At 40.2% G+C, this 17,946-nt stretch overlaps 2 protein-coding genes across 5 annotated transcripts in view; both read right to left on the reverse strand.

Annotated features, from left to right (window-relative positions):
• Positions 1 to 326: 326 nt before the first annotated feature.
• On the reverse strand, positions 327 to 1,918 carry LOC103973000 (transcription factor MYB41). The gene is made up of 3 exons (XM_009387447.3): positions 1,410 to 1,918; positions 588 to 1,340; positions 327 to 500 (listed from the first exon to the last, which is right to left on the reverse strand). Exons 1-3 carry the CDS (start codon positions 1,670 to 1,672, stop codon positions 470 to 472), a joined length of 1,047 nt encoding a protein of 348 aa, XP_009385722.2. The 5' UTR covers positions 1,673 to 1,918; the 3' UTR covers positions 327 to 469.
• A 7,218-nt stretch (positions 1,919 to 9,136) lies between these two features.
• Positions 9,137 to 17,946, reverse strand: part of LOC103972999 (binding partner of ACD11 1) — a 9,711-nt gene continuing 901 nt past the window's right edge. Inside the window, exons 2-5 of one of the 4 annotated variants that reach the window (XM_009387446.3) lie at positions 16,602 to 16,705; positions 16,416 to 16,491; positions 10,017 to 10,100; positions 9,137 to 9,923 (exon numbers count right to left, since the gene is read on the reverse strand). In XM_009387446.3, the coding sequence (XP_009385721.2) occupies positions 9,357 to 9,923; positions 10,017 to 10,100; positions 16,416 to 16,491; positions 16,602 to 16,705 (831 nt within the window). In that variant the 3' untranslated portion in view covers positions 9,137 to 9,356. Of the gene's footprint in view, positions 9,924 to 10,004; positions 10,101 to 16,412; positions 16,492 to 16,601; positions 16,706 to 17,946 lie in introns of all 4 variants that reach the window. The other 3 variants (XM_009387444.3, XM_009387445.3, XM_009387442.3) reach the window with 3 other exon arrangements.

Genomic DNA, 17,946 nt, shown 5'->3' on the forward strand with positions numbered 1-17,946 from the left:
AATCTATCTATCTTGTTTATCTTTTATACACGACGACGATGCATTCATTATATGCATATGTTCATCGAGAGATTAAGATATAAACTGACCCTCACAACAGGTGAACATCGCTTGGATCCCCCTAATCCCAGAGAGAGAATGAATGGGTTGTCTGCTACCTGTGAGGTAAACCTTTCCGCTCCAACCTAAATGCCTGTTTCCTTCGTGCCACAAGTCAACCCCAACTCCACTAGCTGAAGCTGATTGTTAGATAGTAACGTTTCAGGGGGTTTCATCTACCAAATGCAACCTTGTTGAAAAGTACAACACATATTATATTTCTGCATCTATTCCTTAAAATGTATTATTTATTATGTGCACATGAAACCATCTCAAGTCTCGACATGGAAATAATCGTAACAACATGTTGGCATAATGTTTCTACCTCACAAATCAATCCACACTCCTTTTTCCATCAGCAAATTGACTTCTATGGTGTGTTGGGCCATGATGAGATTTGGCTGCAAGCAACAGCTGACACAGCATTAGATTGATACACGAACCCTTTTAACGCCGAGAAGCAAAGATGAAGTTGCTTGAGTACTCACTCTAAGATTTCTTTCCAGTAGCCAAGATCGTCTTGATCATCCAGATTCGCGTCCCATGCCTCCGAGGGTGCGTTGATGGATCCATCGATGGTGATCGGTTCACCTTTGTTCATGTTTACTGGAGATGACGAAAGAAATGGAGGCGTAGAATCCGAGGTTGGGAGACAACCTTCGTTAACAGAGCTTACATCTTCTGTTGCTGCTGCAGCTGTTTGGTCTCCGGCGTCCACAGAACGGCTGGACTCACGCGTCGAACGATGAAGGCTGTCGACGAACCTCTGCCAGCCCTGAGTCGAAAGGCTCGAGGCCATCGGCGCTGTGCTCTGCAACAGCCAACCATGAGGAAGATGACGAAGAAGGCTCTCCAGCTGGCGGCTGGAAGGCACGTCGACATCGTCGAGTCGGTAGTTCCTCAGGACGCCTGATCCGAACGGACCCATGATCTGGTTCAGATTTGGAGTGGGATTGTTGGTCAGCACCTGGACGAGATTCTGCACCAAATGCAACTTGATCAGGTGCGCAGCATCTGCTTGCAGGTGCAGGGGATCGTTTAGGCTGCTCGTGAATCCACCGACCAAGTTGGCCGCCGCCAGCAACTCGGGCAGGCCGGGGAGCACACGGAGGTCGGTTCTGGGCTGGTGCGTCACGGGGTCGATGCCCATCCGCAGCAGCTTCTTCCTCAGGTGGGTGTTCCAGTAGTTCTTGATCTCGTTATCGGTCCTCCCCGGCAAGCTGGCGGCGATGGTCGACCACCTTCGATTGGAGAAGCAAGGTGTCAAGAAGCAAGGTCTAATAGACGGTGTCAAGAAGCAGAAAGCGTACTTGTTTCCGTGGAGGGAGTGGAGGTCGATGATGAGACTCTCCTCTTCCTCCGTGAAGTTCCCTCTCTTGATGTCGGGGCGCAGGTAGTTGATCCACCGGAGCCTGCAGCTCTTACCGCAGCGGTTGAGGCCGGCGAGCTTAGGGAGCCGCCGCCAGCTCCCGTGGCCGTTCTTCTGGACGTAGTCCCTCAGCTTCTTGTCCTCCTCCGGCGTCCATGGACCCCTCTTCAGCCCCACCTCATCGCAGCATGGTGACCTCCCCATCGATCCTTCCTCCAACCTACAAAAAGAAGAGGCATGAGGTGGCGGGCAGAGGGTTTTATAGCAGCGTTTAGCCTCCAAAATCTACAGATATTGTGGAGACGCATGCAGACAGCCTCCAAAAGCTACGTAGACGCCTGCGATACAATGGAAGGGGGTCTCTTTCTGCACCTTAGCAGACACGACACGCCATCAAAAGGGCAGAAGAGGTTTAGGTGTGCGGCATGGCACCTGTCAAATACTTATCAGTGAACAGTGGTAATAAGCAGTAGCGTTTCCCCAAGCGAGGAAGCAAAGGTGGGGGACGTCGTCTTCCACCTCTCTCTCTCTCTCTCTCTCTCTCTCTCTCTCTCTCTCTCTTAGAGCAAATTAGAGCTTCTATATGCCACTCTTGAATCCTGTACATTATATATATATATATATATATGTTGCTATCTCTATTTATGATAAATATAAGACTATATGTTAGAGCTGGTCCCAGAAAATTTATCATGGGTAATTTGACAATCCAATAAAGATAATAAAGCAGAAAATTACAAATGTTTTTACTATAAAAGAGACAATTACAAATGCCTTAGGAAAATATTCGTAAGCCATAAAACACCTAAAACTATTAAACAAGAAAATCTCAAACTATAAGCCCAAACTATTTTAACTAAGTGTGGATTTAATAGAAATTAAACCTAAAGCAAATGATTTTTCTTGTGGTGCATTAGGCTTCAAGGCTAGGCTCTTATTTATAGTTGCAATAGAGATAACGAGCTTGATTTTTTCGATGTGGGACTATGTGGGACTTGTCAAACTAACAAATCTCCACCTTGACATGTCCCAACATTGACAATTAACAAAACTTGCTCCACCTTCACAAAAGCCCCAACGGGCAATCACCAACAATGAACACTAACCAAGTCCAAGCACTACTTGAACTTGTAAACCGAAAGAGGCTTCGTAAGCATATCAGTTGGATTGTCCTTCGTATAAATTTTTTAAACAAGGACCTTTTCCTCAATAGTGGTATCCCGAATAAAATGAAACTTCACATCGATGTGTTTCGTCCTCTCATAATACATCTGGTCTTTAGTCAAATGAATAACACTTTGACTATCACAGTAAATTGTAGTAACAACTTGATGTAGATATAATTCGTCGAATAATCCTCTTAACTATAAAACTTCTTTGATCGCCTCTATCACTGCCATATATTTTGTCTCTGTAGTAGATAAAACCACGATAGGTTGTAAGGAAGCTTTCCAACTAACTGCACAACCGCCAATGCAAAAAACATAGCCTGTCAAAGATCTTCATTTATCAAGATCCGTAGCATAATCAGAGTCGACGAAACCAACCAAAGTGTCACGATTTTTCCCAAACTCCAAACAAGTATCTGAAGTCCCTTGCAAGTATCTGAGAATCCACTTCATAGCCTGCCAATGTTTTTTACCCGGGCAAGACATATATCTGCTAACCACACTGATTGCTTGTGAAATATTTGGATAAGTACAAACCATTACATACATAATACTACCGATGGCACTGAAATATGGAACTTGCACCATATATTCTTCCTCTTTAACTAACTGTGGTGACTGAGCAACAGATAGCCGAAAATGGCTAGCAAGAGGGGTACTCACTGGCTTAGCGTTTTTCAAGCCAAACCTCTCCAAGACTTTCTCGTGGTAATTATTTTGGGTCAGAAATCATTTTCAACTCCTCGTTCTCTTTTGATCTCCATGCCAAGAATTTTCTTAGCTGCTCCCAAATCTTTCATTTCAAATTCACTACTCAGCTGCATTTTCAAAGTGTGAATTTTTGACAAATTCTTAGCTGCAATAAACATGTCATCAACATAAAGCAATAAATACACAAAAGAGCCATCAGTTAACTTCTGGAAGTAGACACAACTATCATACATGTTCCTCTTGTAACCATGACCCAACATAAAAGAATCAAACCTCTTATACCATTATCTTGGAAACTGCTTCAATCCATACAAGAAATTCTTTAACAAGCAAACATGGTCTTCTTTACCGTCAACTTCAAATCCATGAGGTTGCTTCATGTAAGAAAGTTGTTTTGACATCAAGTTGCTCTAATTCCAAATCATACATGGCAACTAAAGCAAGCAAAACACGAATAGAGCTATGTTTAACAACAGGTGAAAATACGTCATTAAAATCAACACCATGTATCTAACTATAGCCCTTTGCAACCAATCGTGCTTTGTACCTTGCATCTTTAACCCCTGGAATATCTTCCTTCCTTTTGAAGACTCATTTGCATCTAATAATTTTCTTATCCGAAGGTGGCTTCACAAGATCCCAAGTTCTATTCGGATGGAGAGATTTAATTTCTTCATTCATCACAATCAACCACTTAGCGGAATTATCACAAGAAACTGCATCTGAGTAGGTAGTAGGCTCACCAACTTTACTTGTTTCTTCTACAACAAACAAAGCATATGTAATCAAATTTGTATATCTTTGTGGTGGTCGAATATTTCTCCATGGTCTATCCTTGGCTATGAAATATTGCTCTTCCTCTGGATCATCTTCGTTAGTAGACTCGGGACCATCTACTGGCATTCTTTGAGTAGAAGAGTTTGATTGAAAAGAATTAGAACTACCAATCTCAAGCTCCACCTGCTTATGCACATTATCATTTGTACAACTAGTAGATTCCTCTTTGAAAGATAACATAGATAATTCATCAAAAGTAACACCTCTACTAATTACAAATTTTGGAGATTTGGGATCAGAACACCATAATCTGTATCCTTTCACCCCAGAAGCATACCCAAGGAAAATACACTTTTTAGCTTGAGGCTCTAATTTTTCTTCATTTACATGCATGTATGCTAGACACCCAAAAATTTTTAAATCGGAGTAATCAGCAAGAGTACCTGACCAAACTTCCTCTGGAGTTTTAAAATTAAGCGCTGTAGAAGGAGGGCGGTTGACAACGTAATAGGCAATATTAATCGCCTCTGCCCAAAAGTCCTTTGTCAACCCTGCATTTGAGATCATACACCTTGTTGTCTCCAAGAGTGTTTTGTTTATACGTTCGGCCACACCATTTTGCTGAGGAGTCATCCTAATAGTGTGATGCCGAGCAATTCCTTCATATTTGCAGAATTCATCAAAGTCACATTCACAAAATTTCATGCCATTATCTATTCGAAGTCGTTTACCTGTTTGCTTCTCAATCAAAGCCTTCTATTGTTTAAAGGTTAGAAAAACATCATTTTTATGCTTCAGAAAATAAACCCAAACTTTCCTGGAATAATCGTCAATGAAAGTCAACATATACCTGGTACCACCCTTAGACTGAACATGAGCTGTACCCCAAAGGTCTGAATGAATATAGTCAAAGAGTACCTTTCGTTTTGTGAATTATCAGACAATTGAAGCTAACTCTTTTCTGCATTCCAAAAATATAGTGTTTACAGAAATCCAGTGGCCCAGTACTTTGTCTACAAAGAAGACCCCTTTTGCTCAATATACTCAAACATTTTTTGCTTATATGACCCAAACACATATGCTATAATTTGGTGATATCAGAATCAGACAATAAAGATGACGGGACTGCAACCGAGCCTGTGATAGTAGTTCCATACAAAATATACAAGCTACCAGACCTACAACAAGGGCACTTCTAGAAACTTTTATAACTCCACTTTCAATTGCGTATTTACATAACAAGGCCATAATTTGCTCAATATACTCAAACTTGCTCAAGGCCATAATTTGCTCAATATACTCAAACTTGCTCAATGACCTACAACAAGGTCATAATTTGCTCAATATACTCAAACTTTCATAACAACAAGGGCACTTCTAAAAACTTTTATAACTCCACTTTCAATTGCGTATTTACACCCAAGAGTCTCTAGGGTGCCTAAAGAGATGAGATTCTTTTTTAAATCAGGAACATGTCTAACATTAGTGAACGCCCTCATAATACCATCATGCATTTTAATTCGGATTGCACCTCTACCAACAACATCACAAGCGGTATTATTGTCCATCAAAACAATTCTACAATTACAAGATTCATATGTGGAAAACAAATCTCTATTGGGACACATATGATAAGAATAACCCGAATCTAAAATCTATTCATTTTTAGATATCATCCTGTCATCAGTAGCAAAGAAAATATTTCTAACATTCTTATCAGCTTCTACACTAGCTTCAGCAGACTCAGTAGTTTTCTCAATAAATTTTTCTTTTTGCTTTAATTTATTTTTCAATTTAAAGCAATCAGCCTTAATGTGCTCCATTTTATGATAATATCTACACTCCAAATTTCTATGTCTGGATTTAAATCTAGATTTAGATCTACTATTGTCAAATTTCCTTTTATCCGTGCTACCCCTGACAAATAGACCCTCAGCCTGATTCCCTCTACTTTCCTCAGTGATATCCCTATCTATCTGCCTCTTAGATTTTAGTACAGTTAATTTCCTGATACGAAATTATTTCTTTTCCATAAATCATAGTATCACCGAAATACTTAAAGGATTGGGGAAGAGAACACAAAAGTAATAGGGCCTTATCCTCATAATCAATTTTCGTATCTATATTCTCCAAATCCATAACTAAGGAATCAAATTTATCAAGATGTGAGAGTATAGATATACATTCAGTCATCCAAAGTATATACAAACTCTGCTTCAAGTAGAGACGATTCTCCACTCCTCTTTATATACAAGACTTTAAGTTTGTCCCACATGCTTTTAGCCGTAGTCTCCGTAGCTACCTCCCGTAAAATCTCGTCAGAGAGATTTAGAATAATGTTTGATCGGGTCTTCTTATCCATACCCGCAAGATCTTCCTTTGACATATCATTTGGAATGTTCTCAGCTCCCTGTAGTACCAAATCAACTTCATCTTGAACCAGAATGATCTCCATCTTAACCCCAGAAAATTTACCAAAGTGTAATTTGGCAACCCAATAAAGACAATAAAGCAGAAAAATAAAAAAGACAAGGACACCATATTTACATAGTTCGATCAATTGACCTACGTCCACGGACGGAGGAGGAGTAAAACTCTACTATAAAAGGGACAATTACAAATGCCTTAGGAAAATATTCTTAAGCCATAAAACACTTGAAACTACTAAATAAGAAAAGTCCAAACTATAAGCCTAAACTATTTTAACTAAGTGTAGACTTAATAAAAATTAAACCCAAAGCAAATAATTAGGTTTTTCTTATGGTACATCTGGTTTCAAGGGTCAAACCCTTATTTATAATTGTAATAAGAGACAAATTTGGAACTAAGTGCGACTTGCGAAACTAACACTATAGTAGTGAGATCAAGTTTCTAAGAAGCACATGACGATGACACCTTTTCTTTTAAGCGGTAGGTAGGATGGAGTCCTCAGCTGCAGCTCTGGATACAGTGTATCCTGTTGTTAGTATTCTCGACATGCTTTAGTCAGGCATGAGTTAGTTGAGTGTTGGTGGCAATGGAGCAGTCCGTCCCCCAACCAATGATGATGTGACATGTGAAGGAATGTACATTGGATTCAGCCATATATACTTACTACGACTCGAGCATATGGGAATCATCTTTCTTTGACGTTGACTTCACACCATCCTCACAAAGCAGATGCAGTGGAATTAACTTAAGAACATAATCTACGTCTAAACACTCTTTCCCCTTTTGTACAATCCCTTATTAAGAACATGATCCAAACTTAGGTTGAATTCAGTAGAATGACAAACCATGATGTGCTGCTGTACACCTTAGACATCATGCATGAGTTGTCCTCGTCCAACTCCATCATAAGAAAGAACATGCAGTTTATGAAAGAACTCCATGTTCTATCATACATCCATGCAGCATATGACTTTTATGTGACTCTTAGCTTCTTCACATCTTGATTGTTTCTTTGGCATTAGATATGGTAGCCTACTTGATTGAGTAATGTGATAGTTAACATTAGCACTTAATTTAATCTGAGTATGGCAATCTGTGTCACTGTAGCTGTGTGATTTTTATTGTCTCATTACCTAAGCTAAAACACATTTTCAGTGAGATAAAAAAAGGCATGTATCTGTCACACAAACAGAACCTGAACATGCCAGCCTTTGATGTTTCCTCTGAGTTTTATTTTGGCCTTGTGCTAATCTTGGTTAATTCATATGATTATAATTATGACACCTAAAGTCGAGTGTGATAATTCATTTGAGGTGAGGCGGATTCTTCGTGTTTAAGTATTTTGAATGACTGACTATTCATCGACTTAGATTATGATAAATGAAAACGATGTTATTTATATAATTGATCAGAGGTACCTCAACATTATCAATATAAAACTAATATTAATTGAACTGAGTCTTATGATTATGTATTACGTTTTTAAGCCGTAATAAAGGATATCAAATTTTAAGTGAGAAAGGTTTGACATCCTCCGTATAATCAAAATACTTAATGAAGAAGACCAATTGATAATCAAACACTCGATGGAGAAGACCAATTGAATATATATATATATATATATATATATATATATATATATATATATATATATATATATATATATATATATGATGATGATGATGATGATGATGATGATGAACACGAGCTTAAATATTTTAAAAATATTATAATCTAGGTCTATCAAATTAATAAATTAATTATTTTATCGAATCAAAAAACCATACAAATCCTTTTTTTTTTTTAGATTAAAAAACCAAAACTTACTAGTGCAATCTTCTTAACTAATATATGTTTCTTTCCCTATCAATCGAAAATCAAATGATGTGCTGACAAGATGAAATAATAGATATCACAAACCAGTCCCCCTTCACCTCCTGTGTGTGGCTGGTGGAACACTAATAGCTTTCCTACAAAAAATGAGTATCTTATGTCGGATGTGCACTTTCAGAGGTGGTTGATGAAATTTCATTCTTCCTTAAGTTGATAACAAGCAGTATCATGTATATATATGCTCCATGAGCAATCTTACAAGTGTAGAATATTGGATTTTAATTCTAAAACCTGTTTAAATATTATATTTTAATGACAACCAATTTGGAAACCAAATTACAAGTGAGCTCTTGGTGCTAAGATAAGGTTGTATCGACATAAATTAGGAGATTAAAGTCTGGAATCATAGTTATATACCCCTTTTTAATTTGAAGGTCAATTCAGATCCTGTCAATGGAATGTGAAGATAAAATTTGATGTCATAGAATTAGTCAATGAATGAATAATGTAAGCAATGTTTGTTTCTTTGCGTGTATCAAATTAATATTCTGTCTGAATTCGATTTTGAGCATCTTGTCTGGTTGCATTTTTACCTGTTGTTTAGAGGTGTTACTTAGGACATGCTGAGGATATGCTCACTCCTATGTGCATTTCCACATTTGGAAGACATGCAAAATGTAGATCACCATTACATTTTTCTGAAGGTTGGTAGAAGATATTGGCAGAATTCTAACAGAAAGGAGGAGGATAGGAAATTAACTTAATGACTATTGAAGAATAATATATGCTGGGGCTTCCATCCTCATACATGAACCAGCAACAAGGCCACCATTTCATGATACCTCAAGGCTCACCATGGTGAAAATGTTCTAATAGACAAGTGTAGACATAGGAGCATCTGTTCTCATGTTTATCGTCACAACATGTAACACAAGTATCCCAGAGCGTTGTTTTGTAGAAAGAGAACATCAAAGAATCAATCCTTGGGCCGACGTAGGCTTGGACGAATGCTCGGCTGATGCGGCTTTTGGAGTCTCAGATAGATGAACCTCGGCGAAGTCATCCTCGGACCTTGTCTTGTGTTCTTGCTCGGCGACAACTTTTTCTTTTGTTTTTGATCCCACTTCGCTAGCAGCCTTGGCAACTTTATTGAAGGCACCTGTCACCCATGATGCTCCGGTGAAGACATATCTGTTCTTCATGATCGCAGACCCTGCACTGCTAACTTTTTGTTCAGCAGCAGCGAAGGCTGATTTAGTCTTCTCAGAAACCTGAAATTTCTGATCCATTTCCTTGAATTTTTCCCCAACAGCCGAAGTGCCTGTGCTGATTTTCTCACTCAGCCCTATCTTCTTGTCGAAAGAAGCAACTCTGGCACTTGCAGTGGAAGTCAGCTGATGCTTCTCATCAAAAGTTTTGGCTTTATTGACAGCATCTTTGCCCAAGATAAAACCCTTGGCAAGCATGCTGCTAACCACATCTTCAGCCTTCTGAACAGCAGATCCAGCACTGCTGCTCGCATTATCATCTTTTTGCTGAAAAGGAGCAGCAAAATTTAATCGATCACAATGCAATATTTTAATCTGGGAACAACAGACCCAAGAGAAGAAACATGCCATGAAATCTACCACAGGAGGAGATGAAGCAGCTGGAGGCACTTGGTATTCTGGAGCTGGTACAATAATCACAGCTAGGTCAACTATTGTGGCACCCTGTATAAACGAATAAGAAAATATCAGAGACCTGGAAACTAAACATTGCCAATATTTATTCCAATGGCATCAGGGAATGTCATTAAAATGATATCCTTCTTCCTCGAAATATAGTAAAGTAACAGATGGCTGGTTCATTGCAACTCTTTGAAAAAACTGAAAAGTGACCGCTCATTCCCACATATTAACTACTAAACTGTTAGAACCCTTGCAGATTCTAAACTTGGGGTTGATCTCTTTAGGGGATCGGCCTCCTTGGAACTCTATAGGGGTTCCTCCCTCCAAGTTGCTGCTTAAAGGAGGCAGAAAAGATTCATCTATTGCTTATGAAAAGAGGAGGAATACATGGCTATTTATAGGGCTTCTAAACCCTAACTCCTAATAGGATTCCTACTCAAGACTCCTACTTCTAACCAACTCCTAATAGGACTCCTACTTAAGACTCATATTCCCTTACAACTCCTAATTCTTCTCTAAGAAACAACCTCCTAACCCTAGCCGGCCTCTTCACCTCTTTAATAAGAGTCGGCTTAGGTAGGTTTTACATGAATGTCCCTCTCAATTAGGACTCTCCTAGCTAGAGTCCTAACAGCTCCGCCCTCTTCAAATCAGCCTTGTCCTCAAGGCTGAGATTCCATGAACTCAGGGAACCGGGTCTTGAGCTCCTCATATGGTTCCCATGTGGCGTCTTCAAGTGGTAGATTATTCCAATGCACTAGTACTTCAGTAGAGGGATGTCGGCGACGCATCACGATCCTGCGATCGAGGATGGCTTGTGGTTGGGCTTGAATAACTCCATCCTCAGTTGTGTTGGGCAGTTGGATCTGGGGTGACTCGTGTTCTCCCAACTTGGGCTTTAGGCATGATACGTGGAAGACAGGGTGAATTTTGGCATCCTCAGGTAATTTAAGTCTGTACGCCACGGCTCCAATACGCTCTGTGATTTGATAGGGCCCATAAAAACGTGGGGATAGCTTCATGGAGGCTCGAGTGTTGATAGAGAGTTGCTTGTATGGTTGTAGGCAAAGATAAACCTAATCTCCCACTGAAAATTCTCTTTCACTTCGTCGTGTGTCGGCTTGCTGCTTCATTCTGGCTTAAGCGGTAGAGAGATTATCTTTTAACAGTTGTAAGAGTTTGTCCCTATCAATCAATTCTTGGTCAACCTGATCTATCTTGGCCTAGCCAATTACATACTTTGGAATCACAGAGGCTGGTCGACCATACAATGCTTCATAAGGGGCACATTTTGTAGATGAATGATATGTAGTATTATACCATCATTCGGCCCAGGGAAGCCATTTCGCCCACTCTTTTGGTCGGTCGCTAGCGAAACACCGGAGGTACGTCTCTAAGCACCTATTTACCACCTCTGTTTGGTTGTCAGTTTGTGGATGATACGCTGTGCTCATCTTGAGTTTGGTGCCTTGTAACTGAAATAACTCGGTCCAAAATTTACTAGTGAAGATCCTGTCACGATCACTTACGATGGACCTTGGCATCCCATGCAGTTTAACAATATTTTCTATGAAAATCTGGGCAATACTAGCATCAGTGTAGGGATTTCTCACAGCACAAAAATGAGCATATTTCGTAAGTCGATCAACCACCACGAAAATCGTGCTTTTACCTTTGGAAGATGGCAGCCCTTCAATGAAGTCCATGGAGATGTCAGTCCACACTCAGTCTGGTATGGGTAGTGGTTGTAGCTTCCCTGGATTTGCAGCAGTTTCACCCTTGTGCTGTTAACATACATCACATTGTGCCACATATTCAGCAATAATTTTTTTCATCCCTCTCCAATAAAAATTTTGCTTCACTCTTTTGTAGGTTCTTAGGAATCCAGAGTGCCCTGCTGAAGGTATGGAGTGCATTTCATGCAAGATGATTGTGATGCAAGGGGAGTCAAGTATAAGCACAATGCGACCTTTGTAGCGTAGATCCCTCGAATCCCAGGTGTAGTGGGCTATTGCACTTAGATCCTCCTCCAATTTTTTTATGATGTTGTTGATCTCTGGATCCTTCTTCCATTCTTCCCTAATGTCCTCGAGGAGACCGGTGGTAGGAAGGGAGATGGCTGAAACCTTAGCTTGTTCAAGTAGCCGTGAGAGTGCATCTGCAACAACGTTTTCTTTCCTCTTTTTGTAAATAATTTCATAATCAAATCCAAGAAGTTTGGTTACCCATTTTTGCCGCTCAGGGGATGATATTTTTTGCTCCAAAAAATACTTGAGGCTTTTATGGTCAGTTTTAATTTGAAATCGCCGGCCGATCAGGTAGGGTCTCCACCTCGTTACTGCGTGTACAATGGCGAGCATCTCCTTATCATATACTGACATGTTTTGATGGGAGGGAGATAATGCCTTGCTAGTATATGCGAGTGGTCGATCATTTTGCATGAGAACGGCTCCAATTCCGACTCTAGATGCGTCGGCCTCAATGATGAAGGGTCTATTGAAATCTGGTAGCGCAAGCACCGGCGTCGTTGTCATGGCTGCTTTAAGTTTGTCGAAGGCAGCAGAGGCTTTGTCCGATCATTGGAAAGCATCTTTTTTCAGTAAAGAAGTGAGTGGTGCACTGATCTTCCCATAGTCCTTAACAAATTTTTGGTAGTAGCCCATTAGTCCAAGGAACCCCCGCAGTAATTTCACGTTTGTAGGTTTCGACCAGCCTTGCATTGCCTCAAATTTTGTTGGGTCTACCGCCACTCCTTCTGATATTATATGCTCAAGGTACTCTACTTTTTGCTGGAGAAAGCTGCACTTTGGTTGCTTAACAAAAAGAGTATTCTCCCGAAGGATCGTCAAAACAATCCGTAAATGCTGAAAGTGAGTCTCAAGAGAAGGGCTGTAGACGAGAATATAATCGAAAAATACCAGCACAAATTTACGAAGAAAGCTCCGAAAAATATCGTTCATGAGACTTTGAAAGGTTGAAGGAGCATTAGTGAGTCCAAAAGGCATTACCAAGAATTCATAATGGCCATCATGTGTGCGAAATGCAGTTTTTGGAATGTCATCGTCACATACCCGAATTTGGTGGTAACCGGATTGGAGGTCCAACTTCGTGAAGACTCGAGCTCCTTTCAATTCATCAAGAAGTTCATCCACCACTGGTATTGGGTACTTGTCCTTGACGGTGATGTCATTTAAAGCTCGGTAGTCGATGCACATCCGCCAAGTTCCGTCCTTCTTGCGTACAAGTAGCACCGGTGAGGAATAGGGGTTGCAACTTGGCCGAATCACCCCTGTTTCAAGTATCTCCTTTACGATCTTTTCAATTTCATCTTTCTGGAGGTGAGGATATCGGTACGGTCGAGTGTTCGCTGGTGGCTTGCCCGGAAGGATTGGAATTCGATGGTCATGTTGCCGAGAAGGAGGAAGACCGCGCGGTTCAGCAAATATGTCGGCAAATTCAGTAAGCAATTGGGCAAGATTTTGATCTTCAATTTCTATTTTCTTCTCTTCTGGTTGTGGCTGGAGATGCATCAAAAAGCCACCATTTACCTTGTGCAAAACTTTCTCCATTCGTTGGGTCGAAACGGTGGTTACGTTGCTTCCACGCTTCCCGCGTAGGATGATCTGTTTGCCCTTACAGTAGAATTTCATAATTAATTTGGAAAAGTTCCAAGAGACATCACCTAGTGTAGTCAGCCATTCTATGCCAAGCACGGCCTCATAGTCATCGATTGGTAGGAGGAAGAAATCGATGATAATTTCTTGGTCTTGCAATAATAGTTTCACCTGCGGGCATCTTTGGTCGCACTTTAGGATTCTGTCGTCGGCAACCTTTACATCGAACTTGCTGCAACCTTCAATATGCAGTGCCATCCGAGCAGCAACCTTACTATTCAGGAAGTTATTAGTGCTACCCGTGTCGATGAGAACAATGATCGGCTGTTGTTTGAGAAGGCCTCCAACTTTCATCGTTTACGGGTTTGAGTAGCCGGTTAGTGCGTGTACCGTAATGTCGGTCGGCTGTGGCTCTTCTTCCATATCTTCTTCTTTATGTTCAAGGCTCTCTTCTAGATGTTCAATGACCTCTTCTTCTACTGGTTCAATCATAAGAAGTCTACCTTTTTTACAGCAATGCTCGCGGCTCCACGGCTCGTCGCAATGCCAACATAACCCCTTCGCAAATCACTCCCGAAGTTCTTCTCTTGTCAACCTTTTTGGTGTAGGGACTCGGTTGATAGTAGAGGGGGCTGAGGGCTTCAGTATTGTAGGTCGAGGAGTGATCCTAGTCCTCCGGGCTTCATGGTTCAATCGCTCCTCTTGAAGTCGTGCGAAAGAGATGGCTGCCATAAGCGTGTATGGTTGTCGCGCTTTAACTTCTCCCCGGATCTCCGGCTTCAAGCCCTCAATGAAGGTCCCCAATAGCTGTTTTTCAGACCAATCACGAGTTTGATTAGATAACCTTTCAAACCTGGTTTGGTACTCTTGAATGGTGGAGGTTTGTTGGATCTTTGCTAGTTGTCCGTCAATGTTCTCGTAATCGGTTGGTCCGAAGCGGATCAGCAGTCCTTTGAATTGTCGCCATGAAAGGACTCCATATGTGTGTTCAAACCAGTCAAACCACTGTATGGCATCCCCTTCAAGATGTATAGCTGCAATTTCCACCATGGATGTATCCACAGTTTTATGGTACCGAAAATATCGCTCCGCGCGCGAGATCCAACCAATTGGGTCTCCTTCTTCCCATCTAGGGAAGTTCACTCTCATACGCGAATAGTTGGGGTCGGTCATAGAGCCTCCCCTCTCTTGGAAGTCATCTCTTTGGGCATGATGTGCTTGGTTAGAGCTCTCTCCTTGATGTGATTTCTTCGGGCTTGGTGGTCGGGCCAAACTGAATTCGGTAAGGAGAGTCTGAATCTTATCCTTCATTCGTGCCTCAAAGGCTTCAAATTTAGCATTGATTGCCTCCTCAGATGCCATAGTATATGACTTCAAATCTGTGATATTAAAGGATTGGTGGATTGGTAGATGTAGGCTACGGTTTAGGTTTGTTTTGTAGCTTTTTTGGGTGCAGTTTGAGGGTGTGGTTTGGTGGAGTTTTAGGGCTGTGGATGAAAGTTTTCGATCTGTGGTGGATGGCAGCAAAGGTTTGATAGAAATCAATGAAAGTTTGCTACAGAATTGTGTTGTCTTGTAAGAGCAGAATTGTCGTCGAAGAAACAGCGGTTTCTCGACGAAATCTCCACAAAAAATTTGACAGATTTGAGGAGGGAATTGACAGTAATATCTTAGTTTATATGACAGAGAAAATATAGTATCAAGATCAAACAAACAGTGCTATGCGGTTGAAATTCTGCAATGTATCTTTCGTTGTAGAGATGAAAACTTTGTGACGAAAAGTTTATGCAGCAATATAGGAACAATTTTTTTTTTTTTTGGATTTTCGGATAGGGATAACTAAATTGCAGCAGCAGTAAGGTAGGAAACCAGAACTTGTTGCAATTCACCGGATGATCCGCGGTGGTGGAGATGATGGCGGAATTTGGCGACGATCTTTTAAGCAATTGTGGGAATTGCTTTGGACAGTTGTGGAGGGTTGATGGATGGCTGTGGAAGGACAGCAAGACGCCAAGAACGCTGCTCTGATACCAGGTGTTAGAACCCTTGCAGATTCTAAACTTGGGGTTGATCTCTTTAGGGGATCGGCCTCCTTGGAACTCTATAGGGGTTCCTCCCTCCAAGTTGCTGCTCAAAGGCTGCAGAAAAGATTCATCTATTGCTTATGAAAAGAGGAGGAATACATGGCTATTTATAGGGCTTCTAAACCCTAACTCCTAATAGGATTCCTACTCAAGACTCCTACTTCTAACCAACTCCTAATAGGACTCCTACTTAAGACTCTTATTCCCTTACAACTCCTAATTCTTCTCTAAGAAACAACCTCCTAACCCTAGCCGGTCTCTTCACCTTTTTAATAAGAGTCGGCTTAGGTAGGTTTTACAGGAATGTCCCTCTCAATTAGAACTCTCCTAGCTAGAGTCCTAACATAAACATCCGAATATACCTTCCAAAATCTCCCATGTCTAATGGAGTCCATGCTTAAAGAAATTTAGCTTCTGATAGCAAAACATGTGTTGGCATATGAAATTAACAAAAGGGTAGTCGGTAAAATAAATGCACCTAAGGGATCCTGTACACACTTACCATTACGAGAAATACAAAAGGTGGCCATCACACGAAAAGAAGTCAAAGAACCACTAAAAACTTCAATCTTCCTCTTGAATTCTTGTTACAGTTCTCTATGGACATAAATGAAAGAACTGGAAATATCATAATGAAAGGGCTTAAGAAGTTAAACCACCGAAAGAAGAAGTGCCGTTTCTGCTCCCTGTGAATCTTTGAACGTGACATAGGCAATTTGAGACCACTCATCCGCACTGTAAAGCAAAAATGGTAGACATAACACATCAAAGAACCTGGAAAGCCATAAGACAAACACTGCCAACATGTATTAGCAGAGGGCAGTAATAGCGTTGCCGACACAAACCTTTGCATCTCAACATATTCAATATCCCCAGAAAAGGAAAAGAACTCTTTAATATCCTGCATTGTGGCACTTAGGGAGACATTGCTAACCTTCACCGTCTTCACCTGCAATACCAAGTCAACACTGTCATCAAAAAATTGTACAAATGACAAGTGAGGATATTTGACAAAGCAATACTAGGTTCATTAAAAGTATGGAAGTAGTAACAGGTGTCTGTTCTAGTTAGCAGTGACTATTTGCATCCAATCGATACAGTTTCAGTATTCATGTATGAACCTCAAATAGATAGTAAAACCTGCGCTGCAAATAACTTATGGTTGCCTTTTGTCAGTTGCTATTTTCTTTCTCATCGTTTTCTTGAAAACATCCAGAGCCATAAAACATGTTTGATAACATTGCTTCCATTCCTCCATTTTTTTCCTGGAATATTCCTATTTTTGACTTTTGGAAGAAAGATTTCTGTCCTAAATATAGCAACAACAAACACTGGAAGATTTCAGATCCATGCATAAGATTCATGATCTTTGAGATTCCAAATCCTCATACTGATAAGTCCCTCTACTTCAACCTGAGATCAGTAGCTAAGTTGTAACCAAGGAACCTGTTTTAAAATATGTTTTTTTCATTCATAAAAGCATAAAGATAAAAAAAAAAACCAAACCAGGCCATAGTATTAATACTCAGGCACTGCCATAAGTATTTTTTAGTTTGAAATTTAAGAAAAACCTTGAGCTCTAAAAGTATACTGGACTCTTTCAAAAAATACAGAAAGCTGTCACTTTAATGCTTAAACATGTAAGCATCCTAAATCTAACCCAGATGGAAATCTCTTGCACATGAATGGATGAAATTAACAAAAAATCTAAATAGTGCACAAAAAGCCTCAGATTTTTTTTTTTATATTCTTCTCTGGAAATTTAGCAATGAAATTGAGATTATTAATAGAATTGCTGCTTTGTTGACAAGCGAATATAACACCAATAATCAAATCAATGAACTTTATGATTAATATGTTTCCATACATATCTTTTGTATAGACACTTCAATTCCATTAGTAATCAGAAAAAAAAAAAAGCTACGAGAGACACTGATCAGGTTCTTCCTCTAATGTCCAACTACTACATCTGCTTAAGAAACAAAAGGCCCAAAATTTAAAGATATCCAGAAATATCTATACATATATATAATGAAAGAGGGCCCTTCAAAAATCAGACATCAGGTTCCGAAGGGTTTAATATTTAGCTTCAGTGCTGCAAGAAACATCATAATAAGGTGTCGTTGAGGGTAAAGATCTAAACTGAAAAAGAAAGCCAGTGTACGAGGCTTCTGGTAATGTGGGGTCTAG

This window comes from Musa acuminata, chromosome BXJ1-4 (genome assembly GCF_036884655.1).
Source record: "Musa acuminata AAA Group cultivar baxijiao chromosome BXJ1-4, Cavendish_Baxijiao_AAA, whole genome shotgun sequence".
Classification (NCBI taxonomy): domain Eukaryota; kingdom Viridiplantae; phylum Streptophyta; class Magnoliopsida; order Zingiberales; family Musaceae; genus Musa; species Musa acuminata.